Source organism: Athalia rosae, chromosome 2 (assembly GCF_917208135.1).
Source record: "Athalia rosae chromosome 2, iyAthRosa1.1, whole genome shotgun sequence".
Taxonomy (NCBI): Eukaryota; Metazoa; Arthropoda; class Insecta; order Hymenoptera; family Athaliidae; genus Athalia; species Athalia rosae.
In genome coordinates this window covers 11,975,882-12,003,750 of record NC_064027.1, presented here as the reverse complement: position 1 = coordinate 12,003,750, position 27,869 = coordinate 11,975,882, and the positions used below count along the sequence as shown (strand labels likewise).

General features: G+C 38.7%; 8 protein-coding genes across 10 annotated transcripts; 6 read left to right on the top strand and 2 right to left on the bottom strand.

The window, feature by feature from the left end:
* Nucleotides 1-1,712: 1,712 nt before the first annotated feature.
* LOC105684305 (nuclear pore complex protein Nup214) lies at nucleotides 1,713-7,038 on the top strand. Its single transcript, XM_012397570.3, has 5 exons — nucleotides 1,713-1,945; nucleotides 2,113-2,406; nucleotides 2,486-6,299; nucleotides 6,411-6,588; nucleotides 6,839-7,038. Exons 1-5 carry the CDS (start codon nucleotides 1,913-1,915, stop codon nucleotides 6,864-6,866), a joined length of 4,347 nt encoding a protein of 1,448 aa, XP_012252993.2. The 5' UTR covers nucleotides 1,713-1,912; the 3' UTR covers nucleotides 6,867-7,038.
* Nucleotides 6,643-10,720, bottom strand: LOC105684313 (integrator complex subunit 4). Its single transcript, XM_012397583.3, has 7 exons — nucleotides 10,530-10,720; nucleotides 9,882-10,309; nucleotides 9,449-9,775; nucleotides 9,067-9,328; nucleotides 8,545-9,007; nucleotides 7,924-8,413; nucleotides 6,643-7,844 (listed from the first exon to the last, which is right to left on the bottom strand). The coding sequence occupies exons 1-7, from the start codon at nucleotides 10,578-10,580 to the stop codon at nucleotides 7,106-7,108; spliced, it is 2,760 nt and encodes a 919-aa protein (XP_012253006.2). The 5' UTR covers nucleotides 10,581-10,720; the 3' UTR covers nucleotides 6,643-7,105.
* On the top strand, nucleotides 10,689-14,448 carry LOC105684317 (conserved oligomeric Golgi complex subunit 8). The gene is made up of 10 exons (XM_012397597.3): nucleotides 10,689-10,885; nucleotides 11,237-11,308; nucleotides 11,383-11,507; nucleotides 11,618-11,893; nucleotides 12,016-12,229; nucleotides 12,396-12,553; nucleotides 12,687-12,962; nucleotides 13,071-13,259; nucleotides 13,381-13,536; nucleotides 13,609-14,448. Exons 1-10 carry the CDS (start codon nucleotides 10,831-10,833, stop codon nucleotides 13,942-13,944), a joined length of 1,857 nt encoding a protein of 618 aa, XP_012253020.2. The 5' UTR covers nucleotides 10,689-10,830; the 3' UTR covers nucleotides 13,945-14,448.
* A 652-nt stretch (nucleotides 14,449-15,100) lies between these two features.
* Nucleotides 15,101-16,977, top strand: LOC125499991 (leucine-rich repeat-containing protein 9-like). Its single transcript, XM_048650847.1, has 5 exons — nucleotides 15,101-15,367; nucleotides 15,494-15,637; nucleotides 15,706-15,866; nucleotides 16,480-16,565; nucleotides 16,958-16,977. Exons 1-5 carry the CDS (start codon nucleotides 15,101-15,103, stop codon nucleotides 16,975-16,977), a joined length of 678 nt encoding a protein of 225 aa, XP_048506804.1.
* Nucleotides 15,536-21,146, top strand: LOC105682940 (leucine-rich repeat-containing protein 9-like). Of its 2 annotated transcripts, XM_048649963.1 has the most exons (8): nucleotides 15,536-16,880; nucleotides 16,958-17,103; nucleotides 17,214-17,442; nucleotides 17,544-17,701; nucleotides 17,776-17,908; nucleotides 17,979-19,832; nucleotides 19,927-20,120; nucleotides 20,211-21,146. In XM_048649963.1, exons 2-6 carry the CDS (start codon nucleotides 16,985-16,987, stop codon nucleotides 19,191-19,193), a joined length of 1,854 nt encoding a protein of 617 aa, XP_048505920.1. In that variant the 5' UTR covers nucleotides 15,536-16,880; nucleotides 16,958-16,984; the 3' UTR covers nucleotides 19,194-19,832; nucleotides 19,927-20,120; nucleotides 20,211-21,146. The 2 variants fall into 2 exon arrangements, with proteins under 2 accessions (XP_048505920.1, XP_048505919.1); XM_048649962.1 differs by having other exon boundaries at nucleotides 15,536-17,103.
* LOC105683016 (casein kinase II subunit beta) lies at nucleotides 20,875-23,574 on the top strand. 2 transcript variants are annotated; one of them, XM_012395309.3, is made up of 5 exons: nucleotides 20,875-21,146; nucleotides 21,417-21,492; nucleotides 21,947-22,049; nucleotides 22,170-22,551; nucleotides 22,778-23,574. In XM_012395309.3, the coding sequence occupies exons 2-5, from the start codon at nucleotides 21,421-21,423 to the stop codon at nucleotides 22,884-22,886; spliced, it is 666 nt and encodes a 221-aa protein (XP_012250732.1). In that variant the 5' UTR covers nucleotides 20,875-21,146; nucleotides 21,417-21,420; the 3' UTR covers nucleotides 22,887-23,574. The 2 variants fall into 2 exon arrangements, with proteins under 2 accessions (XP_012250732.1, XP_012250725.1); XM_012395302.3 differs by lacking the exon at nucleotides 20,875-21,146 and adding an exon at nucleotides 21,153-21,294.
* On the bottom strand, nucleotides 22,807-24,163 carry LOC125499887. Its single transcript, XM_048649969.1, has 2 exons — nucleotides 23,991-24,163; nucleotides 22,807-23,922 (listed from the first exon to the last, which is right to left on the bottom strand). Exons 1-2 carry the CDS (start codon nucleotides 24,020-24,022, stop codon nucleotides 23,646-23,648), a joined length of 309 nt encoding a protein of 102 aa, XP_048505926.1. The 5' UTR covers nucleotides 24,023-24,163; the 3' UTR covers nucleotides 22,807-23,645.
* On the top strand, nucleotides 24,159-27,709 carry LOC105685290 (serine/threonine-protein kinase MPS1). The gene is made up of 5 exons (XM_012399275.3): nucleotides 24,159-26,158; nucleotides 26,298-26,458; nucleotides 26,536-26,747; nucleotides 27,130-27,507; nucleotides 27,629-27,709. The coding sequence occupies exons 1-5, from the start codon at nucleotides 24,159-24,161 to the stop codon at nucleotides 27,656-27,658; spliced, it is 2,781 nt and encodes a 926-aa protein (XP_012254698.2). The 3' UTR covers nucleotides 27,659-27,709.
* The last annotated feature ends 160 nt before the right edge of the window (nucleotides 27,710-27,869 follow it).

Below are 27,869 nucleotides of genomic sequence, written 5' to 3'. Positions count from 1 at the left end.
TTTGTTTCACGAAGCCTAGTGATCAGGAACCCGCTCCAAGAAGCTTCAAGATCTTTTTCAGCCGTCTGCTGCGAGCTCCGAGTTCTGCAATGCACAAAAGAACACGTATGAATATCGTGGTTCTAAATCAAATGGATAATTGAATAAAAATCGCATGTACCGCGTTCCTAACCTAACTCAGAAGCAACCGAGCGAGACATAATTTCTTCACCTCTGTTTGGTCCCCTAATGCGCAGCAAACTTTGAATAAGCGAGAGCAATTCTACTACAGACGCCAAGAAATACGAAAATCAACGTTCAGGAGCAAAAGAATGTTAACTTCAAATCGAAATAAAAACGTGATACGGTAGTTTTTGATGCGAAGCCGTTCGAACAAGTGAACGCATCGTAGCGAGTCGAGCTAGGGATTCCCGAGTCGAGCCAAAGATGCCTGACCTCTGGCGGTACAAAATTTCGCTACAGAGAAATTGAGAAAGAATAAGTTAAAATTCAGGAATTCACGTAGCAGGAAGAGCGAAGCTCTGGCAAGAATGCTCCTAGATATTTGTATCCGCCGATTATGCACTTCAGATCGACCGGGGAAATGCTCGAGTTGCGGCAAGAATTCCAAAATTATTCACAACGGCTACCGGCTTCAACTTGTTGCGTCCAGTATTGCCACTACCAATATATATAACCATTTTTAATGCGTTTCATTAATAATTTACCTCTACTTGACCCTCGATACGCAGTAAACTTCTAACGAAGGTGAGTAATGGCATTACAGACGCCAACAAATGAAAAAACTGACGCTTTGAAGTAAGAAAACGTCGATCCCGAATCGAAATACTAAAAAGACGCTCTTTTCCTACGAAGCGGTTCGAGCGCGGCAACGAATGCTGGGAGGCACCCCAGCGCCATCAGCACGAAGTTTCGTTGGGAAGAATTCAAAGGAGTTCATCAAATCACTCACCATTATACACAGCAGGAAAAGTGATATTCATATACATTTATATGAACTGAACATCACGAGTTTCAGACTCTGATATTATAACATGTAATCAAATGAAAAGCGAGTCACTTTCTGACGAAGTGAAAGATGCAATGTCGGACGAGGTTGGCTTACTATGCCGTGGATGGAGTGGGCTATGCCGAGCTACTTTTACTGATTCAGATTCGTTGTATCGCTATATTCAATTCGTTTATTTAAGCAGCGTTACACTCAGATAGGGCAAAATTTTTTAATTACTTGTCGCAAGTTTTTAAATCCGACATTATAACGAGAATAGTTAAATGAGCAATGACTTACTTGGAGACGAAGCAGAGGATTCGAAGCTTGACGAGGTAATAACGCTGCTGCGCTCTGTATGGCCAAGTACGACGTCGGATGATATTGGGCCAATCAAAGGCCGCGTAGGGGTGCGCACAAGGTCGAGATCGGATCGAGGCTTCCCCAACGCTTCCACTAAGAGCCACTAACTGATTCGATGTATCACTATGTTCAATTCATTTGATTACGCAGCGTTATACATCGATGGAGTAGTATTTTTTAATTATTCACACAAGATTCAGTAGAATCCGATGATAAAATATCTCGTAGGATGAGCAACGAGTTTACCTGGAGACGAAGTAGATGATTCAAAGTTCGAAGAGTTAATGCCGCCGCTGCGCCAGCGCTCGGTACGTGGCCAACAGGGCCACCACATACAATTGGATGTCCCCACCAGTCCCCATCGGGCTTTCTTACAAAGGTGTTTGCCAGTCAGGTTGGCTTAGGTGGCCCCGTACTCCAAAAGACAGTTATTTTTCAGGTTAGAGATTACCGGCGCAGCAGAACCCATGGACCGATATTTTTTATAAAGTCAAACCAACGGTCAAGATTTAAAAATTCGTAAAGTGCTGTTTGGCGATTGATATACAACACACCGCAGAAATGAAGTCTGCACCAGAACCAAAGGACGTATTAGTACGTATTTCCATTGTTTAATTTACTCAACAATGTATTGAAAATGTCCAGCAGTAGTTTGAAGAGAAATGATCTCAAACAATAATATTTATCTCTCGAGACTATTAGTTCGACCAAGATGAATCAATGATTTTCACACAATTGATATAACTGACCTATGTTTTCAGGAATTCCAATTCAAGGAATCAAGCACCTCGAAAATATCAAATGGCTTTACTTCAGTCCCTGCATCCTGCAGTCTTGTTGTAGTTGATGGGAAACGAGGATTACTTTATACATCATGTGAAAATCAAATCATAGTTCTCAAAAGCGGAGATAATGCAGACAAGCATTGGAGGAAGGAATACGTTTTACCAGCCAATATTACCCGACTAGCGCTGAATTGTGATTGTTCCTTTCTTGCTGTCACTTTTCACCATCCTACTGCCTACATTTATAACGCAGTTATTTCTATGGAGCCGGTATTATTTGATACATTCTCAAAATAGTTTAATATTTAATCAGTTCCATCAATTTTAATTAGTTTGTATATGTTTTTAGAACTTGCAGTTGTTACGTGAGATTAAATTATCATCGGCCGAAAATGTTTACGTCATGGATCTTCGTTGGAACCCATGTATTCCGGGAATGCTGTGCACTATAACAAGTGATCACACTATAGGACGCTTCAACATAACAGTGGACGAAAATTCAAGTGTATTAACTGTATTAGAGCAATTAGAAAAGCTGGAAGTCCTCTGCGTTGCTTGGAGTCCCAAAGGAAAGCAGCTGGTAGTGGGATGTAAAGACGGCAGTCTACTGCAGCTGAAACCAGACCTGAAAAAAGCCCGAAACATCACCGGTCCTAATCCAAGTATTGGAAGTGTGATAGCTCTTCTATGGATTAGTAGTTATCAGTTCTGCGCTGCATACTCAGATCCGCAGGAATCACGAATAAAAGTACTCATCATTGATGCACCCAAAGGTGAAGCTAATGCAATTTTCACCTGTTACGAAGATATAACTTATGGTTCATTTGAAGGAGGTGACCCTAGGTATTATTTTGAACATGTTCCGGAATGGGGATTAATTGTCGCTGCCAGTAGTGGCAGCAGCGAAGTCGCTGTCTTAGGCTCTCGCGACAATGGAACTAATTGGGAACACTGGCAATTGGTTGACAGTGGTAGAGCGCAGTTACCTCTTATTCGTACAAGCGAGAGCTATCCTGTTGGTCTTGCGGTAGACAGAACATCTGTAGAAAAACTGCCATGGGGTGGCGAAGGTTCAACCCTTCCCCATCCTGTGCCTATGCTCCATATTCTTGGAACTTTGGGACAGTTATGCAGCTTTCATATGGTTAATTTAATGCCTGGAATTCCGGCTGTCTGCTCTCCTCCAATAGAAATTGTTCCACCGATAAGCCAACCACGTCATAGTATCGGGGCTTCTGAAATATCTTTCAATTTGATCGGTGGCACTACGAGCACTCCACGGCCCAAGCAAATAAATGCAATCCCAGATCGATCGAAAATTCCATCCACTACTATTTCATTTGGAGATTCTCTTAAAGTCGGTGCTCCGCAACCTCAAGTGGAGTTCAGTATGCCAAAACCACAGATAGAAAAAATCGAAATACCAGCCAAACCAGAAACAACAGTAGCTGTCAGTAAAGATTTAAAGCAACAAGAGAAAGTAGGAATTGACAGCAGCATATGTATCAAGGCATTTCAAGAAGAAAGCTCTTTCTTCGAGGAGGAACTGAAAAGTCGTCGAGAGTTGCCATTAGTAGATATCGGAACTCCAGCTGAACGGACTGAACTCATAGAGAAAACTGAGAAAATGGAGAAATTCTTGATGGATTTGCAAGAAGCAACAGCAAGTCTGACGAGTGACATTGTGTACTTGAAAGCCTTGGTGTTACAAACATTTGCTTGGCTTGAAGAAACAAAATCTAAATGTGTGTCGGGTACTTCTAATAATACACATATTCATAGCGAAAATAGTAAGCTAAAAGAATTGCGGAATCTCTTGTATTACACACAGACCCAATTGGACCAGGCTACAAGAATCCTAGATGATGAATGGTTTGAACACATCAACAAAGAAAAAAGGAGAATGAAATTATCCAGTCTGGAATTTGTCTACCAAAACATGGTTAGACATTGGGATATTATCGCTGCACAAAAAAGTATGATTCAGAAGCAAATCAAAAAGTGGAAAAATCTCACGCGAGGAAATACCAACGCTTCACTGAACAAATCTATGGCCAGCATGGCACTAACTTCTCCAATTAACCCTAGCATTAATAGCACTAGCAGCGCTATAGAACAAAGATGCAAAAGAATAGCGAACCAAAGCATTAGCTTCAGTAAAGAAAAGCAGAGCAAACTAAGGAATCTACTGAAGCACTCTACAATAAGAAGTATCAAAGCAGCAACCCCATCGCCGATTCAAGAACGACTAGAGGCAACACTATCCTCGCTAGCAACTGTTAGTCCACCTAAACAAGTACACCAACCAAAAGCTAAATCAAAGTCTGTGGCAAAACCTGAACAAGCTGTGGTAAATACAGCTTCACCCTTTCAACCAGTGAAAAGTCCTCTAGCATCTTTGGATCGAATAGTTGCTAACATTGGAGGATCGGATATTGTACAGCCTGTCAATGCTCAAAATAACCCACCTCCAGCACCCCTTGCTACATCTCCCATAATCAAAATACCCCAAGTCGATAGCAAGTCTCGAATTGCCACTGCATTATCAGCTGCTCAAACTTCATCAATGGGACCACCGAAATCTACTAAGCCAATCACTGTTTCATCATTGAGCACACCACATGCACCTCATAAAGCACTACCTGAAGTATCTCCCTTTTCTTCAAATACTTCGAAAACGTATTTGCCAACTTCATTACCTCCGCCGCTGATACAAACACCAGGATCAGCATCATCTGTGCCCAAGGAATTCTCAAAAATTGAACCTATTCTATTTTCCTCTCCCGTTAAAGTAGATGCAACACTGCTGTCAGGTACATCGTCAGGGATAACATCCCCAGCAGTCGCTACTGTGACACCTTCACCTTCAGTTCCATCATTACAAGTTGCTCCTCAGACAAGTTTCAGCTTTTCATCTCCAGTCCAACTACCCTCTAGTCATCCACCCAATTATCCAACTATGACAAAACCATCATCCACTGCAGTCTCTACGCCAACGATTTCAACATCGCCAACTACGCCGTCACTACAGAGCTTTTCATTTGCCTCCAAACCTACAGGCACTGCAGCTTTTTCTTTTGCTTCAAAACCAGTAACTAGCCTACCATCCGGTTCAGCACAATCACTGGACTTATCAGCCATGGGGTTGAACTTGAACTCTTCTAATGTTTTGCCTCAAAATTCAGCGACAGCAACGTCGGGAGCTAATAATAGCTTATTTGGATCTCTTGGAAGTTCTCCATCTGGATCGATATTTAGTAACGCTTCAATCACCTCCAAAGACCAAATTCCAGGATCAATCTTTGGGGGTATCTCTGGATCACCAATATATGCAGGACCCGCGTCTAATAATGGGTCTTCATTCGGTGGAGAGACCGTTCCATCAGCTAAGCCTTCAATTTTTGGAAGTGGGGCCACTAATTCACTTGGATCTATTTTTGGTGGTTCACCTCAAAGTTCCTCAGCGTCTGTTGTCAGCAGTCTACCAGCTGCAACCTCTTCCTCATCGGTCTTTGCAAACTCTGCTACTTCTGTGCAGTCTTCCGTATTTGGCAATATTTCCAGTGTATCCAATACGTCGTCACCGTTTAGGGAGAAACCATCTTCCTTGTCGAGCGTGGCACCTTTAGGAGGAGCTCTAGCATCATCAGGACCGCTTTTTGGTGAAACTCAGAGTCTTATTAAACCACCGACATTTTCTGGAGACTCTGCCGCATCCACAACTACCTCAGTTTTTGGTAGATCTTCAGACCCTAAACCATCTGCATTTGGGGGTATTTCTGCTAGCGCCTCACCGCTACCAGTATTCAGAAGTGGAACTGCAGGATCTGCGAGCCCATCGATCTTTGGTGGAAGTATTTCAAGTACTCCAAATACATCAATTTTTGGTGGCATACCGTCGAATCCACCCACTGCATCAGTCTTTGGAACCGTTCAACCCACATCCCCTAATCAGTCAATATTTGGTGGATCAGCTTCTAGTCCTACTTCAGGACCAAATCTAGCAGTAGCTACACCAACATCAACTGTCAATGTCCCAGCATTTGGCCAGGCAGCAACTTTTGGCGCAAAGCCAGAATTTGGATCCATGTTTGGAGCTTCAAAGCCAATATTTGGGGGTGGTTTTGGCAATGCTTCGTTTCCTGTTTCTCCACAGACTGCGAGTAAGTAAATAATAGAAATAGTGTATCGATGATAACCAGCATGTATCACAGCTTTTGTTTGTGAGCTTACAAAATGTAGATAACATCGGGCAAAAAAAAACAACATTTCAGGTGGGTTTAGCGGATTCAGCTCCTCACCTCCATTGGAAGGTGGCCAAATGGGAAAAGTTTTTGGTGAAAGCAGTGGAAGTAGCACTTTCGAAAACCTTGCTGCTCAAGATGGAGGCTTAACATTCGGTAATCTAGCCCAGAAACAAGCAGAGCCTGCGCCACCACCTGCATTCTCAGGGTGAGTTTATCATTTCAGGAACGATTTATAGGTATTCATGTTCCAACAATTACCTTCACTTGCGCAAGAAATTGTATTGTTACCTTATTTTAGTCTGATGCTTTCAACTTCATTACATAAGTGATCAAGTCAAAAAAATACATCAATAGATTGTAAATTCCGAACAGAACAACCAGTTGCATCCGTAACATGCGTTATTATGTTCTAGTAGAACAACATGATTTATTCCAACTTTTTTGGTGTTTTATAGGAAAAGCTCATTCCAAAGTTGGAGATAATAAGACTCAATGGCAACACATCATTATCTCTTCAATACAAGAGTCGGAGGAATATTTTTTGAACAGTGTGTTATACGTATTGTGACTGAGAAACTATTTTTTGTTCATATGATCAAAATATTTGTACTATATTGTTGTCATTATGTAACAATAACAATTTACTTTTCATAATCATAATCACTTCTTATTTATGCAAGATTGATAATTTAATGGTCCCGAAAACACAAAATGGATCTAAATTAAATTCCTCTTTTAATTGGCTTAGGTGATACTGACACCTTTACAGGTTTGCACAGATCAATAACACACGGATCGTCAAGTGGGGGATGAGTACAAACAGGTGTTGAAGGAACAAGCAATGCTAATGACACTTCAACGTTACAAGCTTCCATCCAAACTTGATGAGACAAAAGCACAATCGTCCTTAATCTGTAGTCGCTCTGTTCAGTAGTTAACGCACGTAGGTCAGATTGTCGAGGAAGTAGTAACTGGATCTGCTGATCAGGATGGCGCAGTTTGATGCGCAGCATTGCAGGATCTCGAAGATTGAGAATTTTTGCCGTTAATGGAATCCCCAGTAGTAAACCACCAGTAAATTTCAGGGCAGCATCTGCATCACCTCTTGGTTCCTCAATGATAGCCCGACATATACGAGTCATTGTCGACGGTCTCGGGAGTCTCTCCTCTCCTTGGGAAGAAGACGTCAACAGTAAAGGTATCAAAAGTCGAGTTAAAGTACCAGGTTTAGCCTCTCCAAGGGATGGCAGTTGCAGGACCAATGCTCTTGAAAATGGTGGCAGCTTCCTGGAATCCGAGGCAAGGGCTTCTGCTTCTAAAAGGAAGTGACGAGCAAGAGGTAACGCGCTTCCCGTAGCACCACGTGTGAATCGTATCAATTCTACAGCTAATGCTTTGAGCCGTATGTCATTTGCAAGCACTATCTCTTCTGCGCCTAACCCTGTGAAAAGTCGTTGAAGTCTAAAAAAAATTCGACTTACAATTAGTACGATAACTGAATGCATTTGTGATGGTCATATTATGTAGACCAAATATTTACTTTTGGGCATGCTGAAGTAAGAGAACAACATTGTTAGATGTATTCGAGCCAGTAATAGAAGGTGCTGAGCTTGCGGGCAGAGTAGAAAGTTCAGGAACAATCGACTTTAGTAACAGGAGACACCGAATATAAAGAGCAGTGAATCGAGCTGCTCCTTCCATCCCGGAGTCCATTTCCGCTAATCGGTCTAGTTCAACACCAGCAACTTCTAATAACTGTGCATGAACTCTGCCATCAGGCCTTGCTCTTTCCACACTAACGACCATCCTCTCCAAAAATTCTCTCCCTCTTCGATCTCTCATATCATTATTCTCGCTATCATCTTTTTCCAAAGCAGGCAACGGAGTCGGCGTAGGTCTCAGTCGGGGAACGAGATGAGGCATTGTATCTCTGAGATAATGATAATGCTTAGCCGCATGCTCTGTGAACAGAGCTGGCATACTTGGACAATGTCTGGCCGCGTTAAATATTAGTACCAATACACTGGCATCTGTTATTAGTAAATCAAAGAAAATGATGTTTAAAAACAGCATTGATCTAGAATGAGAGTATCACAAGCTGCCGAATTATGTTGAATATGCATTAATTGCAGTTTTAGAAAATGAACATATCAAAGGATACAAGAGGGTTCGTCGACATCAGGCTCAGGTGTGTCAAAAAATGGATGCCGACCGAGTAGTTGGGGTACAAGGGGGAGGGTAAGATAGGGATGTGATGCTCCCAGAGATGCTAAACAAACCCGAATGCTTTCTTTGTCTTCAGGGTAACGGGAAAGATTATCCAATAAACGATTGACACACATATGAAGGCAGTTGCGCGTCGCTAATCGACTGGTACCCAATGTAGCATGAAGCCCTTCTCTTACTTCTCCAGAAAAATCTTCCAATGCTCCAAGTATAGTTTCAAGTTGATCTTCTCTCAAGGTGACACTAGCAGATATTTTACGCAATGACTCTATAGCTCGTAATCTGACATCCTGAATCTCATCATTAAACATATCAACCATAAAATCAAGAGATATACGTGCTATGTTTGGTTGCTCGAGGGACAGAGAACACAGAGCTTCTACAGCTGCAGTACGCACCTAGAATTAGTGATAATGTCAGAGAATAGGGCTTATTTGATGAGTACAATCGAACTCACTTCCAAAAATTCGTCCTCCAAACCATGGATAAATGCTCCACACGATCCACTTCTTTCCTCAACTTCTGGCGCCACGTCCCTGCCCCTCTTTTGTTTTTTATCCAATGCTTGCTCCATAAATCGGCGCGAAACACCTTTCATGGTACCCAGTAAAGATATAGCTGCAGCTCTCACACGAGGTGATAAATCACCCATCAAACTACAGATCTTTGAAAATGCACAATCTACCATACGTAATTCTTCACCATCTCCAGCCATGATACTAAAGAACAAACACCATTGTAATTGCGAATCTACATCAAGTTTTAAAAGACAATGTTGAGTAATTTCATTGCAGGATATTGCAAAAAACTAGTACATAAATAATAGTGATATTACTCACTTATCGGGGTACTCAGCGCCCAACAGCCATATCAGCTTCAAAACAGCTCGACGAACAATCTCATAATCATCCCGAAGTGCCTCACATGTTTCTGGAAACAGGCTAGCTGGTAAACGGCATCCTCTACGTAAATGTAACTCAGCCATGGTTTCAAATGCTTGAGCCCGAACTCGTGGATCCTGCGAATGAGCATAGCTTCCAACAAATGCCAGCATTTCATCTGAAGATTTCGGACACAAAAAACGTCCAATTATTGATAGGCACTGGGTCTGAACTCCATGCCAAGTGTCTGGCAAGTGATCGCGAGCTGCCTGCAATGCTGCACTTCTGGGAAAGAATAGCTACGTTGAGGGCATTTAAATATAACAGGTATCATCTATTTAAGTCCATCACAGTTGTGAAATATAAGAAAATTTCTTTTCAGAGTTAGTACTTATGGAAATCCCCGAGTTTCAGAAGAGTTGCCAGACCTTGGCTTTTAACTCGATGCGATTCTTCGTTCTTCAACAGATTCACTGTCTCTTCAATAATGTTAGCTTTTTCTGCTGCGTCTTCGGCAACTTCTCCCAATTCTGCAAACAACCAGAGGATCTTTGCTCGAACCGAGGCTTCTGTCTCATTCGTGAACCGTTCTGCAAGTCTCTTTGCAGCAATTGGGACATGCTCTGCTTGTAATTGTGGTAGGGAATCAGATATTCGTAACAATAGCTGCAATGCATCGTTTCCAGCCTTGCATTTATCAAGAAGTTCAATGTAGGCTAATGCTGAGCTACTGTCGCTACCTGCGGTGCCATTTTTGTTATTTGTAGACGTAGAAAGCCGAAGCGTCCGAATTTTTTTAGCTGGGGCCTCATTGATCACCTGAGAATAGAAACAAAATTGATAACTGTATAGGTATATGTTAAATGGATGAATATTTTGATATTTGCCGCAAAAAATGACGATGTACTAGAAGCTATTTCACGAAATTCTAGAATAGCTAATGGCTTATTTTAATGATGATGTGCCCTAACCCTTCGAATCTGGAGATAATACACCAGTGATACACAGGGTTTTGGCTACTTCAACAATCGTACCGTACCTGGCTTTGGCTAAACTCGGCAAGAACCCTCTTCTTGATCAATGCAGCCATTGTATTAAATATTTATTTAACGAACGACAAGTACTCAAGGAGCGGCTCACATATTCCGCAAATCGGCCAACATTAAAAACTATAAATCAGCCATGTCAAAAATGGTCAGAGCCCAGAGCACTTGAGTTGAAAGGTGTCAATTTCGTGCATCTATTCGAGAACTGTCATCTCGTGTGGTTAGATGTCATTGATTTCAATCAAAAGCTGTACGATACAGTAGCACCTGATAAATAAAAAATCACTGATTAATATGGATATCGAGACTGAAAAAGTTATTGGTCTAGTATTTCCCAATGGACTACCAGGTTAGAATGTACCTAAAGGCATTATATCAATTGTAAGCTTAGTTCGGCACGGACTGGTCTGCGTTGACAAGAAGAAAATTTATTTAAGTACTTCTCAATTTGATCAGGAGCTCAATATAGAGTAGATCTTATCATCGAAAAATTGTATAGCATTATCATATTGAAGTTTAGCGCAGAGTATGGAAACTCAATAAACTAATTGAGATTATAGGATTTGACATCCAGCTTTTGATCCAAGCAGATGAATCAATTCATGAATAACAATACATTTGTTTTACTCATAAGACCCACATGGGTGACCCATCTTATATCGTTTTACATTTACATAATTTTGTATTTTTTCTCCCATAGAATCATGGAAAGACAATCCAGACTTTTATCAATATTTGTCAAAGCTAGGAGGGTTCGATGTTGAACAATTAAGTGAGTTTAACTGCATGCTGCAACATATTTTGCTTTAAAACTGAACATGTTCACTAAACTCAACATTGTTTCAGATAAAGAACCAGAACATTTAAATGATGATAAAAATTCTATTCTACTACAAACTCAAGAACTAGCCTTCTCTAATTATAAAACATTTATTCAAACTGCTGAAAGCTCACGAGAAATATTCAAACAGGTAATTTACGATCTGTTTGAATGAATGTCCTCATTCAGAAACAAATTTTATTGATTTCTCTGGTGACAACTTCAACTCTTGGTCCATAGCACTTGATATTTTTCTTACAGTTTAACGAGACTGAAAGTCACTTGGACAACCTTATTCACAAGTTACCAGAATTTGCGAATAGTTGTCAGTATTTTTGTGATGCCTCTAAAGACATTAACACCCATCGCAGACTCAATGGTCTGACGCTAACTCGGAATGCGGAACTTCTAGAGATACTTGAAATGCCACAGCTTATGGAGTCATGTTTGAGAAGTAATCAGTACAATGAAGCCTTAGAACTTTCTCAGTATGCTAGGCAACTTGGTACAAAACATGGCGATATTCCAATAATAGCTGTAAGTGAAAACTTTCTGAATGGGCATTGAATCTTCAACAAAATATTCTTGACGTTTGGTCAATTTCAATTTCAATGAAGAATCGAGTCAGCAATCGCAGATTTTTTTTTGTTTTCCCAAAGTCCATAGTAGCAGAGGTAGAAAATAGTTGGTCTGGCATGGTGAATCAAGTGGTTGGTTCGCTCCGAGGAGATCTACCCCTGCCAAGGTGTCTGCAGCTTGTGGGATTATTGCGGTCAATGGATGCCTTCACAGAACCTGAACTAAGAGTAAAATTCCTTCAAGCTAGAGATAGTTGGCTTCAGGGTTTACTAAATGCCATTCCCAAAGACGATCGTAAGTATCAATTGTCTACATTACAAAAAATGTACAAAGCTTCAATTGATTTCTTATTTATTTTCCCATGCCATATTGTTTGAATATCATGTTATAGAATAACATGATTTTTCCGTGTAATATTATTAAAATACTATATCACATGATAACATTGCTTTATTGATAGCTAATCACCATCTAACCAAGACCATCGAGTTATCAAGGATACATTTATTTAATATAATCACTCAGTATCGAGCTATATTCAATGATGAAGAGCATCTAACGTCATCGCGACACGTCATCAACGAGTCTGCAATATTCCATCACTGGCTCGAGGAAAAGGTAAATTCACCTTTTTTATTTATTTCTTTTCGTCCTTTGCGTGAACCACCTTCAATACTTTCCTTGTTTTGATCCAGTGATTCGCTTTTTTTTGAGTATAGGAGACTGTAATATATCGTTTAAAAATTCTCAGATATCTCAATTTTTGTCAACACTTGAACAAGACTTACCTGGCGTGACTTCGATAGATTCTATTCTTGGGCAATGCACGTATTTTGGATTATCATTCAGCAGGGTGGGAGCAGATTTCACAGCAAGAATGTCCCACATATTTATTTGTGCAATCGGAGATAAAATTGAAACAATCATTCGTAGAACAACAAGAAAGTTTGAAAAAGATATGGAAACTTTCACATTAATAAATAAATTGCAGAGAACTGAAGTGAAAAGCGAAACATCAGGACTATCCGTAAGAAACAACGAATGCTTCAGTAAAATTAACTTACATTCGCAAAGTCCAAGAATGTACTTTTGTCACACACCATAGTAGTTAGTCGGTATAGAATTTTTTTTCCAGGAAAATCCTCCGGAGCAATTGGTTGAATTTTTTCCCTTAGCTGAATATTGCAATGGATTATTATCAGCGTTCAACGAACTAAGGCTTTGCGCTCCAGTTGCATTAGCTGATACTTGTACACATCTTTTGCAAGAGTCTTTACAGAATGTAGCAAAAGCCATGCTCGTGTTCTACAAACAAGAGCAGCAGGTAATCAATACGGAATTCGAAATAGTGTTTCTCTATTGATCCAACATTTTGTAGTAAATTTCGAATTGCATTCATTTGAATTTCGTTTAACTAAATCGAAATGAATTCAATCAAATTTCAGGCGTTTACACCTGCAGAACGAGATAACATGATCACGTTTGCAGAGTCATTCAGTGAGCAGTTAGTTCCTTACATACAGTATTGCATACACGCAATTTTTCTACCTAGTCAAGTTGCTTCTCACTTGGGAATCACTCTAAATCAACTCCAGAAAGAGGTAAGATAACTTCTTTTGTAAGTACTGTGATATCTCATGTTACCGTAAATCAAAGAAGATCTTGAATTTCAGAGTATTACGTATTTAAATCGAAAAACTATCACACATCCACTTGCTCCATTATTAATGGTGAGACTTGTTACTAAAGATCCCGTTTTACGCCAAATTATGGAACCTGGAACCTTATTAGAATCATCTCAAAAAGAGAATATAATTGGCCAAGAGGTCAATACTGAAAAGTCCGAATTACAAGTATCAATAGGAGATAACGGTGCATCATCTGGTATTGGCGATGTTAGCATACCAAACATGGAAGTAACAAACTTGATAGAAGATGCTGATGCAGAGATCAAAGAATCGGTTCTTAGTGATAACAGCCAGCTCATGACTGAAAATATGACGATTTAACGTGGAATTTTCCTGTTCCTCCATTGGGTTCTGTGATGGAATAACATTAGATGTATATATATATGTATACAATAACAATAGCACATGAGAGGAAGTGATCTTGTTTACGAGGCAAGAGATGAGGCTCAGGCAGTTTGAAATGGTTATTAAAAGATACGAGTAGTTAATCTAATTATGTTGCAAGCTGGCATTTTATGCCTCATTAAAATTGAAAGTCATCAGTATCTAGAGGTAAAAAATTGTAAATACTTTCCTCAATCCTGTCAGGTAATTTTATTTTAGTAGTCATAATTTGTATAGAGGTAACTGGATTTAAGTGGTATGCAATTGTTGCATGGTAATTAAGTGGCAACAACATTTCTGGTCGTATGGAGTTATAATTGTAGCTTTGAGCATTGTACTGAGACGAAGAACATCAGACACTACTTTCAAACTTAATCAGAGAGGTTTGATTATATTTTATACAAAACAACTTTGGGTGGAAATAAATTTTTAAAACACAAATAGCCATTACAATGTTTTCTGTAATGATTCCAACTTTGCTGTAAATGTTAGAAATAATTACGCTTTTATTTGAAGAGAGTCAACTTTACAACTTGATGAGTATTGAAATCATAAGAACACAACAAGCTTTTGACCATCATTTCTTCATCATATTCTAAGTAAAAAATATCAGATACATCTGTGAGGTTCTCTTCATGGTTCTTCTTGACTGCTAAATATACTGGCTGGAACTCCTTTCTACTACAAATACGGAGAAATTGTCACTCCGTTTCTTATATCTATCACTCCTGCTGCCTTGTAACTTTCGTAGTGTCGTACGTACACAACAACGTTGCATATATTACATAGACCCATCTACTATTTCTACGAACGCGGATTTTGAAATCGAACAGTCACTCTCTCAACTAGTACCCCATGGTTTCGTGCAGCGGTAACACTGATCTACCCTTACAAGAGCATATTGCTCTAAGGATCTATCCATAATTGGGCGGAAGCAGCGAGAGCTTTCGAAAATTCGAAACAGCCGGCGATCAAAACGCGCAGTCAATGCGAGCACTGCATGACGAGCAATGATGAGTAGACAAACTAAGAAACGTCAAAGTGGCACCAATTTGATCTAAATCGATATCCATATTGATGTATTGCCAGAGGTATGGCGAAGCAGTCTGAAAAAATAAAAAGCCTGCCGAAATCCAAAGATACCCAAGATTCTGATTTTATAATAGCGAAACCGGAGAAAACGAGCAATAATGAACTCTGTCTATTCGCCTGCGAAGTTGTATTCTTTGAAAATATATGTCAGAGGAAACGGAACCTGCACACTTTAATTATAATTGGGCAATATGGTATCAAATCATTGAATGGAATTTCGAACCTGATACAGCTTCGAGAGTTGTGGATAGTTGAGTGTCTTTTAAAGGTAAAACGATGATCACGAAACATTGGCGGTTGATTCGTATTCGGTACAGAAAAAAACCGATTCATCGCACAGTCTGGCTAAAGTTATATTATAGATATGTATACGTATGTTGCATGCATCTTGCAGGATATCTCGGAACTCCAAAGTTATAACAGCAAATTAGAGAAACTATATCTCTACTCCAACAAAATCGATCACATACCAAATTTGTCAAACTGTCCAGAGTTAATATTGTTGAATCTATCTGGAAATAACATATCTCAGTTACGGGTAAATTGCAAATATTTACTTCACTGTAACACATAAAATTTGAAAGTGGTTCCCACATCTATTTTCAGAATTTGCACAGCATGCCAAAACTACGTGAATTTCACTTGGCAAATAATAGAATAAGAATGATCGGTGATGCCTTTCGAGACAATTCCAGTTTGTCCACTGTAAATATGGCTGGAAATCCTCTCTACCAGTTGACGGTAGTTACAATAATTCGAATTCTCAAGTTTGCCTGTAAAGCGACGTTAATCTGCTTTTTAGTTATGACAAAAATCTGCACATAATTGCTAATGCCCGTACTCCGTTTTTATCGATGTTCAAAAATAGGATATCCAGACTCTTGGATTTTCTTCGAAACTTCGGTCAGTTGCTTTTATGGATCCTTTGTACGGTGAATGTCCTCTGACATCCCTATGCAACTATCGATATTTTGTTATCTACCACCTCTCCGACTTGGCCGAATTAGATTATTACTCAATTAGCACCGAAGAACGTTCATGTGCATTGGAGTTTTTCAAGTTATGTCAATACTATAACTTTTCGATTTTCGCGTATGTATTCGAACATTTTCTCGATCTGATCAAATCTGTAATTTGAGGCCTTATAGACTTACTCCTTACTAATCTGCAGTCAACGCTATGGGTATCAGATCAGAGTTTTTTTCTAATTGAATCCACTCGGATCAAACTGTTGGAATAGTGCAGCAAACAGGATTTCCAAGTTGAAAAAGAGATTCGCTCACTTTTGGAAATCTGCATTTCTTACTTATGTCTTATAAAATTACGGGCTGGATCTCCATTATTAAATCACTAATCGGCCATCATCTATAAAATTTTCAGGAATAAAATGATGTTCTACAACATGCTGTGGCACAAAAATTCAGACCTTTCAACTAAGTCATTAAAAAATCACCTCAAGCAGCGTAGTAAGTTGATCAGCGAGTGCCGAGAGCGAATTTATGCTACAAAATTGGAACAGGTAGAGTTTTACCGGTTTTATCTTCAAATTGAGTAGCCATTTAAATGGTTCTGCACGGTGCAGACTACTTATATTTCTATTCGTCTTGAGCAATTTTACACGCGATTTCTGAACGGCAGAATAGGTCGGAGCAAGGGCACAGAACATTAGCACGAAATCGCCAGAGTTGTCTCATTCGACCCTGCAGCAAATATATGCACGCATCGAAGCTGATGAAATTTCCGATCGGCAATGGAGGGATACAGCCAAAATTAATTTGAAGGTATAAAATATTCCCACTATTAATCACTTCGATGCGCACTATTGAATATTGTTCCTTTAAATCTGTAATTTCCACAGATCTCACAACGGCAACTTAGCTTGACAATGCAGCATTGTGGAAATATCAAATTTATTGAATATTTGCCTGATTCAGGTCTCGGAAATTCAGTCGTTAAAATATGTCAAAATATGTGTAACAATTCGCTTTGCACCACCGTAAAGCGGTAGGTGCTACTTCGTCATTTCGCACATTGCAGTGGTTCACAGAATGAATCGTTCTTATCGCGAACTGGAACCCAATACGATGATTACATAACATTTTTTGCTTTCATAGGGATCTAGCTATTAAGGGTGTACACATCTGCCGAGTTGTTGAAATTGTCAACAACGAAACTGATGCTTTGCGTTCACACAGATCTTTTAACGAATTTAGCACAATGCATAAGGCAGTGGTATCAGAGACTGACAATGAGATGGTCTTCAGGCTTTTAGTGAAACCAGTCGGAGTAGTAGAGTTTAAAAATTGGCCGTTTGATATCTTCGAAAAAGAGTTCTTCGATAACGTAAATCCACATGAATTTATATTGGCATTTATGTTCCTTTTTGTGATTATAATGATTCATAGCATAATAGTTGATCACAAATTACTCTTATATTTTCACAGACGGACGTAATAATTAGCGGCTGTCTGGCAGCTGCAGATGCTGATTGGGCTCACGAAATTTTTTCGAAACAAATATTTCCATCAAAGCGGGCATGCTCGTTTAGTGAACATCGATTAGCAATTCTCGTTCAGATGCCACTATTCATGCTGACCGTAAAGTAATATGATATGATCGAATTAATTAACTACACTACTTGCCGATCCAAGATCATCATTAATTGTTGTTTTCAAGGTTCAAGGAATATGACGTATATCACGCGATGCATTCCGATTATGATGAAGACATTTGCGCTTGCTTATCCATTAAGAGCCCTGAACACGTAAAACCCGTTTTTGCGGTGGAATTCGAATATATCTTCGATCAGGTAATATCGCAGTGTTACGTGCCCTCGTAATCAGGATCTGGGATCCATTTCCTTGCATTTTTCATTGTAGAAAAAATCTGGAGAGAAAAAAACAATGAAATCTGACGTTGAATTCAATCTGGAAAGTCAATACAATCCGTGGCGACACTCGGAATTTGAAAGTGTATTTGATTTTCTCAACTCAACTGACCAGAAGATTCAGAATCTGGTAGTCATGAATCTATCTGGTCAGGGAATCTGTACAATTGATTTGAATTTCAAGACACCTCAGCCAAACTTGAGAGAATTAGATCTCTCCTACAATAAACTAACCGCTTTACCTGACTTGAAAATGCTAAGATACATAAGAAGGCTCGACATTAGTTTCAATGACATTCAGTCATTCGAGATATCCACGAGTTTACCGATGCTGGAAAGCCTTGACGCTGCGTGGAATCGAATCTGTAGATTTGTTTCTATCCTGCGAGCGCTGGAAACTTTCAGTCCAAATTTGACTGCTCTTAATCTAAAGAATAATCCATTTACTGATGTTACCGAAATGGAAACTATGTTTGCGTTAGTTCGAAACGCATTACCATTATTGAGATGTTTCAACGAACAAATGATCGACGATTTTTCGCTTCCAAAAAACGGCGATCCAATCCACTGGATAATTGACGGATTCGAAAAATCTGATCCAGCCAAGCTTAATATCATAAATAATGCAGTGCTGCGGAGACGCATTATTTCGCGTATCAACGAGTCTCTGACACCATCATTCTCAGTAGATAAAAACAAGTCGAAAAACGTTCAATACATTAATTTGTCCGATAATAAATTGAGCTGCCTTCAGTTTATCGACAAATATCCAAATTTAAAAGAACTATATTTAGAAAATAATCTGTTCATGAAGATCATGTTGAGGAAGCCCTTGAATCGGTTGACAAGACTAAACCTCTGCAGTAACTTAATCATTACGGTAGATGGAATTATACAAGAAAATCTGCCGCTCCTGAATTATCTCGACTTATCCAATAACCTGATTACCTCATTGATGGATTTGGGAACTTTTCACAGTTTGATTGAATTTTATTGCTCTTACAACGAAATTGACAGACTTTCCGAAATATACAACTTGAAAAATTGGCAAAATCTAAAAATCGTAGATTTATCAAACAACCCGATTGATTCAACGAACGCCTGCAGGATATTTATAGTATTCAATCTGCCTAAGATTGAAGTGAGTGCTGCAACAAAGACTCGAGGAGTACATTTTCAAATTGAAATTAAACATAGCATAATTTGATTCGTATTTTTCTCAATTGCAAATCTCTGGATATTCAATTCAAGCTTTCCTAATTAGCTCACCAAGTTTTTGGTGGTTCGATCATGTGATTGTTTGGTTTGTTTAGTATGTCGGTAATCATCGAGTAACTCCATCAGAGATTCTAGAGGCAAATCATGCTTTAGGAGCTACTTTGAATAAGGATACCATTATAAACATGCGGAACGGTGAAGATTTTTCGCATTTGAAACAACTAAGCATCGTTAATTGCGGTATTAAGAAGGTATTATTTTTCATAATTGCAATGACAAGATGACAGTTAAGCAGATCGTCTTTAATTAAGATTGTAGGTGAATTTGGCGGTAGATCAGCTTCCCAATCTAGAAAGTTTGAATCTCTGTCAGAACATGATTAAGACGTTATGGGGGTTGCACAATTTGAAAAAGTTACAAACTTTGTGCTTGAGTCAAAACCAAGTTGGAACATCGTTGCCAATACATCAGGAATATTCCAACCCGAATGAATTATGTTTGTTTCCTAATTTGAACACACTGTTTCTTGATCGAAACGGTGTCAGGTCATTGATAAACATTAATTTTCAAAACATGCCATTTTTGAAATATCTTCATTTGCAACATAATAGACTACAAGATGTAAATGGTAATTCAGTTCACCGTATTTCTATTCAGAAATGTTTTCACTGACAATGAGTGTAAATTCCAATTTAAATTAAAAAAAAAACAACTTGTTCTAGGTTTGCAAAACTGCCCCAGTTTGAAAATTTTGATTCTGGATCACAACAAGATTAAGATAATACCGGAGACGGTCTTTCACGTGGGAAATAACATCATCGCCCTATTTCTGGAGAATAATAGAATAAAATTTCTCTCTTTCACGAAACGTCTTTCAAAAATTGAGAAATTATTCATTTCCAACAACAAATTAGCTGTGCGTATGGGATAAAAGGATCTTCCTATCCATGACGATATTCAACGCAAACGATTATGCATATTTTGTACAAGTGCATTTTTTGCACAGGATAAGGGCCAACTCAAATATATCGGTACATTGGAACATTTGAAGGAATTAACGATGCTCGGGAATCCTTTGTGCAAAAATTCGAATCATTACAAAATTGCAATGGAAGCTCTTCCAACGCTGAAGCGTATTGATGGCTGTTCGGTGATGCTGGATGAGTATTTGACCGATCACTAAGAATGTATTGTTGAAACATATTACATTGTGTCGGGTCATGATTTCTTTTAAATAATTTACATTCATTATTAGAAACTAGATTAATTTCATCAACGGCAAGATGACTATACATATACAGTGACATTTTTTGTCCATCATGAGTTCGTCATGATCTATTGACTCATTGCGTATTGATTCTATAAACTGTGTCTGTTAAAACGAGTCAACTGTTCTAAACTTGAGATTTGAAAACTGGCGCAGGTATGTGGTACATATAAAAATGCAGCAGGTCGCGTTCTGATCACCAAAAATGCGACTGGAATCCCGCGACGCCTCTATATCACCGCTGACTGAATCGGGGTTCCAAAAATTTGCTACGCGGCTTGCTAGCAAATGCTCCTACCATGTCCTACCGTCATTCACGTTCTTGGGCTGTTCTTGGATAGGTTCACGCGTCGTCGCTAGCCACGGTGACTCATCAGCCAAGTCGCCAATGGACTGATCAAAGATAAGAAAGGGCCCTACTCTATCGACGCTATTACGCCCGTCCTCATCGCAGTTTGATAAGTTTCGTCTTCCGTCTCGCCTGGATCTTGATCGCCGATTCAATAAATCGATATCGATATTCTCTCCAATTCGAAGTACTGTTACTATTCTACAAAATGTTTTGGTGATCCAGAGAAATAGTGTTCAATCATCTCAATACAGCTGGTAGCAAACGCTAGCAGCGACACCTACCCTCTCTGGGCAAGCAAGCGTGGCTAATCAAGGCACCAAAAGGTAAGCCGTAAGAGCTGTTTATTTTTGGGTTTTCACTTTACCGCGTGGCTGTTAGGCCAGTTTTTCTAGAGTTATGCGTTTTTCCCTTGTATTTGGTAATCCGACGTGCTCGATAATCATTTGACGAACCAGCAATGACCACGGAAACGTAGGTGAAGCGGTTGAGCAAAATGTCCGGCATCTTTCATGCCAAACGAAGCCTCTATTATTACGTTCACTCGTCCACGATGCTTCGTCAAATTTTCTCACCTATTTACCTCTAATCGACAGAAAAATGAGCAGTTCCGAGGAGGTATCATGGATCTCGTGGTTCTGCGGGCTCAGAGGAAATGAATTCTTTTGTGAGGTAAAATGATCACCTAATTATGAAATATATTGTCAAAACGAATAATTGTTATTTCTTCATGATCAATTGAAAGCCGAAGCTACTTTCCAATGATCAACCGTTTGAATATCTGATTTTTATCAGCTGTAAACTCGAAAGTAATTTTACTTGTTATATATGCTGACTACAGTTATCTCAGGATACTATTATTATTATTCCGCTGTCAGTTGATCATCAATAAATTCGACTAGTTGTTAATGTTGCGTCTAAAGCTAAATGATTTGGGTAAACCTTCTACACCGTTACCTAACAATAAACTACATTATTGTGAAAGATTTGACTCATTTGAAAAATCTCACCAATTTCATTGATTCATTATTTCCTTGTATCCTGAAACCTTTGAGAGTGGTTTGAAAGAATGAATAGAGTTTCACTTGATGCCAAACTTGGAATACATTTACGTTTTTTGCTACAGGTGGATGAAGACTACATTCAAGATAAGTTTAATCTCACAGGACTGAATGAACAGGTGCCACATTATCGTCAGGCTCTGGATATGATTCTAGACCTTGAACCTGGTGTGTAATGCCTAACATCACATATTATTATTATTATTATCATCATCATTATCATTCTTGTTTTTATATTCATTCTCTTTAGTATGCTTAAAAGAAACTATTACCATCTCCTTGTTTTAGATGATGAAATCGATGATAATCCAAACCAATCGGATTTAATAGAGCAGGCTGCTGAAATGCTTTATGGTCTTATTCATGCCCGTTACATTCTCACAAACCGAGGCATAGCACAGATGATTGAGAAGTATCAGTCTGGAGATTTTGGCCACTGTCCACGAGTGTATTGTGAGTCGCAACCAATGCTTCCACTGGGACTCAGTGACGTGCCAGGAGAGGCCATGGTGAAAAGTTATTGTCCCAAATGCATGGATGTATATACGCCTAAAAGTTCACGCCATCATCACACTGACGGCGCATACTTCGGGACTGGATTCCCACACATGCTGTTCATGGTTCATCCTGAATATCGGCCAAAGCGTGCTACTAATCAGTTTATACCAAGGTTAGAAATCAATTTTAGATCAACAGTAAAATGACATCACGGACTGAAAAGGTTCTTCAAATTCTCAGCAAATTTCCAATCATATATAGTTGTCAAAATACATTAAATGTTTGATGAGAAATAAAACTCCAAATGCTGATAAGCGTAGAGAGGTTTAAATTCCAGGACGCATGTGCCGTGAACACAGTGGTATTACTTTAACAAAGGATTATTTACAATGTTGCAGGTTATATGGATTCAAAATCCATCCTTTGGCATATCAGATTCAACAACAATCTGCTTCAACCTTCAAAGCCCCATCAAGAACTCTCACCTATAATAATGGAAAGCGTTAAAATTTTACTTATATTTGAATTAGAAAATTTTCATTCGTTTTTCGTAATACAAATCATAATTTCGCTGACATGTTTTAAGTAAGTTGCAATTTTTTTATCACCTTTCTTTGTTGTTAGATATCACTGAATCCAAATGAGCGAACAAATCGTCAATGGAGTACGTGCAAATGTAAATTTTTGAGTTCGAAACTTTGCAACTTGGTTTTACCGGTATATTTTGCTGAATTTCGAGAATACATTACATTCTTTATTGTATAGCCAAGTAAGACAAACATCAATCTTTGTCAATCGTGTATTCAATTTGTAACGTGCGATGCTGATTGTATACTTCACATACATATAAAAGGAAAAGAAAACAAAGGAAAAACGATAAACTGAATATGTGCATTATTATCCATGTTACACGCGGAAAGAAGATTATTAAATATGTAACTACATCTAAGAATTGAACGTACCGCTATTAGCTGTCTAGCAGGTAAAAAATGAGTCCTAAAAAATCATTTCGCATAATTAGTTGATCTACAATAAGAATCAATCATTGATGTATTTCGGCCATGATTCGAGCAGTACCAGTTTTAAAATTATTGAGATCACAACAACAAGTTGGACAAACAAAAATAGTGTATAAATAAAAAATGTTTGTTAAACATAATTTAATTTATACGTGAATAAATGACTACTATAAAAATGTTTATTGTCAAGTATGTCTATCGTAGCAGTTACTGCCAGATGACTTGCGTTCAATTGCATTTACGGACTTCATAAGAAATTTAATATCAAACCGTTTGCGACCTTTCCAAACTGCATGCGTGAAGGATTGCAACCAAATCTATATTGTTTACAATAGCAATTTCTGAGATTTTCAGCCAATCCGTATGCCCCATACAAGCATCTGTCGCCCATATGTTGTCGCCGTCGTCGAACAGAAAGTATTGCCCTAAGGATTTCAAATCCAAAAGTACGGTACATATTATTCACGGCTGGGTCTGCAATCTCGCCAGCGGCCAGAGTATAAACGGCAATAAAACCGTTGTTACTGTAAATAAAATTGTGAAAAAATGTAAACACCTATCCTATAGTGAATCTAGTTTTTCATTTACGTACAGTGGATCGAACGAATTTCCAGAACGGATCATCGTTGCACGCTGTTTGCCGGAAAATTGATTTGACAGATGAAACCTGAGTTGTTGTTGTCACCGAAATCCCAGTGTCCATGAATGATCAAACGCGTAAGCTGGGACTTGCAAAGTAGTTTTACAATTATAATTAGCAATGTCTGAAATCAACGATCAGCAAGGTGATGTTTCCTTGGACGAACGTAATAATACAACTGGTAACTCTGGCCTACATAACCTGACCGGGCCAAGAGCAAGATTTCAACCAGTGCGAATGAAAGCCCTTCTCGATCTCTTCGAAAGCGAGGAAGATGATACTGAGCCTCGTGATTCTGACAATGATTCAGATTCTGAAAGTCTTCAACCTTTACCCGATGATGAATTTGATAACTTAAATTGTGTCACAGAAAACGTCGATGAGTCTTTTAGGAATGGAAAACCTTTGCCCAGTGAGTCTGATCACAAAGTTCTTGAGAATCAAACTGAAACATCCATAAAGAACCTTGGTTTGGATGATAGAATATCGAACAATTATCAGGCCATAAACTCACCCCAACCTATGCCTCTGGAGTCAGTACAAAACAGTTTTCAAATTTCTTCTAAGAATAAGCCGGACTGCCTCAGTATTATATCGTCCTCAAACCATAATAAAGTGACTCAGCAAGCCCCTAATAATCTGAATAGTTGGGACAGTTACCAGAAGCCTATTTTTACTTCACAAACATTGATCAACCCCATAGACAAAAAACCTTATGCTCAAAATGTTATAACAACAAACAAATCTGAAGCATCCAATCAGCAACAAGAGCTAATGTCTAGCATTGACTCAGATTATCCACACATTTCAAATTCAGCTCCAAGATATTCTGGTAATCCAATCCAATCTGAAGGACTTCTAGGACCTATACAACAGGAAGTTAGTTATGTGGCACCACTACAATCTTCCGTAACAGCCACACCTTTAAAACATCCAACGATTAGTGCTGGCCACCCCAACCCCTGCCACAGTCGTAGAGATATCATGGAAACTCCTCAAACAAAGTCCTTCCAATCAAGTTCACAGAACAATGTTGAAACGCCTGGTCTAATTTTCTCTCATTGGTCAAAAAACAATTTTTTCCAAACTCCTACCCAAAAACAAATATTAACAAAAAAACATGGAGTTGGAGGTCGAGGTGGTCCTGCTTTGCAAGATTTAGGGCTACAGCCTCATAGGTTTTGTACCAGTGAATCAAAGTCAATCAGAAGACCATTGAGTGAAGCTATGTACTTAAATCGAGGTTCAAGTATTGCTGCCAGTCCAAATAATCATGCTGTTGAATATCGAAGCTTTGAGCGGAACAGTTCACATATTTCTAGTGGATTAGAAAGCTTATACAGCATGAAAACCAACTCATTGTCAAAAGAAAATCGTGTAGTGGACACTAAGCTGGACATTAAAAACTACACAGTCAAAAAAATTGTGCAATCTTTGCAAGAGAGCAATCATCAGCAACAGGGTAGCAAACAAGAAAACTCCCGAGCACTGTTAAATAATGATATCAAGGTAGATTCCAAAACTAACACGAACGGGAGAAACGGCATTGCAAGTGATATTCCGGTAGTGCCAGCTTTTGTATCTAGTAAAGAGCAAGGTTTTGAAATGAGGGCAACTAAGAATTCAGAATCCAATTTTAGAATAGATTCTACCAATTCATCAGTCAACAAAGATGCATGTGGGAACAACCTGAATACTGAGGGACAAGTGAATGCACGAAATAATTACTATGGCATCAAATCTCTAAATGGGGCTGATATCTCTAAATCGTTGCCCAAACCTGATTTGCCATTGCCGGTAAATAGAGATACACCATCCACATTGCAGAATACAAAGTCTAATCAAGGAAATGTACAATTCAGTTTGGCTTCTAAAGATTCAGATAGAAAACATGGGAAGACAATAACTGTCAAAGGAAGTGGGTACTTAGTTTTGGGAAAACTTGGCCAAGGTATGAGTGGCGAGGTTCTGAGGGTACAAGATGTAAAAACTGGAGAACTACGAGCCATTAAATGTGTTGACCTTTCCTGCATCGACAGAGAAACAGCACAAGGCTGTTTGGAAGAAGTTTCTTTGTTGGACAAACTGAGGGCACCCTGCATTATCGATATGATCAACTAGTAAGCTTGTCCAACGGTTAACTGTTTCAAATCAACATTAATTGTATTTTGTCGAATTTATGCTCTTTCAAGACTGCTATGAGGTTTATTACAAATAGTCGTTATTCTGCTGATAAATAATGCTATTCAACCATTTCAGCGAAATCCAATCAAACTTGTTGTATGTAGTGATGGAGATGGGTGACACAGATCTCAGTAAACTATTGAAGTCTATGTCACGAGAAAAGCAGCTTCCTCTTACTATGATACTCTACTACTGGACCGAAATGTTGACTGCAGTTAAACATATACACGATAATGGTGAATTTTTAATTCCACTTTGAGTTACGGTCGATGCTGAAATTCGGACAAATTATGCATTACACTATATGTTCCAGGTGTAATACATTCAGATTTGAAGCCAGCAAATTTCCTATTAGTAAGAGGCAGATTGAAACTGATAGATTTTGGGATTGCATCTACTGTTAACGCTGACATGACTTCTGTTGTGAAGAACACGTCACTTGGGACTGTGAATTACATAAGTCCTGAAGCTATCATAGATGTTGGAGGTAACGGTGACTCACCCAATGACAACAACAAATATAAGGTTTGTGAATATCTATTATCAATGTTATTACCAATCAATTGTTTAAAACTGATATTTAGGCAGTTTGATAGTTTGAATTCTCGTCATTACGTCAATTAGTCTTGCGTGATACCAAATATCCAACTTGGCGGATATTATCTAATATACCAAAAAGTTGAGACTCTACTCCTAGGTTTTATTGTTTTGTATGTAATCATTTATCCTGTAAAATTTTCAATGCGAGATCCACTTTAAATCCAAACTATTCTCGTTGTCAGCCTCCCAATTTTTAGTAGCTTAGCTAGTAAATTGAGGTAATGATATAGAGATCTTTGAAATACATCAACAAGATGTTAGACATGCGATAATCATAGAATAATTTTTTATATTTTCCTTTGGCTAGATACACTTCAAATCAGATGTGTGGTCATTAGGTTGCATATTGTACAGTTTGGTGTATGGACAAACGCCATTCCAGCATATTCGTGCAAACTGGGCAAAGATTGCGGAGATAACTAATCCTAATCAGAAAATAGCATTTCCTCCCATGGAGATTATGTCGAGACGAGGATACAGTTCTCCACCACCATTCCTTGTTGATGTGATGAGACGATGTCTACAACACGATCGAAAGGCTAGACCCACAGTTGATCAACTTTTACAAATTCCCTACGTAGGATGCAACTGTCCTCCCATCTCTAATCTACCAAGCATCTCTGCCTCTATTTTATCAAAAATAAAACAGTCGCTAGAGGAAAATGAATGGAGACAATTGTTGGAGGTAAGTTGTAACATCCTTACTTGCCCGCTGATGAATTTGGTCTCAAAAAATTATATTTTATGAAGTATGGTATCTTTTCGAGCGATCATACTAAAGATTGATAAGAAACTTTAATTTATAGGTTCTGGAGCGACGAAAACCACTCTGTTAAATTTAAATTGTGATAAAATTGTATGATAGTATGATTATAAAAACCATGTCTGTACATAGCTTATATTAAGTAAGGCCGTATCATTATAATTCTAATTCTATACAGAATAAATTTATACATAAAATGTAGGTCAGAGAGTAATTTTGAATAAAAATACATCTGTTCATCTCATTCCAATCGATTTGGTTGGTTTAATCTGCATTCTGCGATG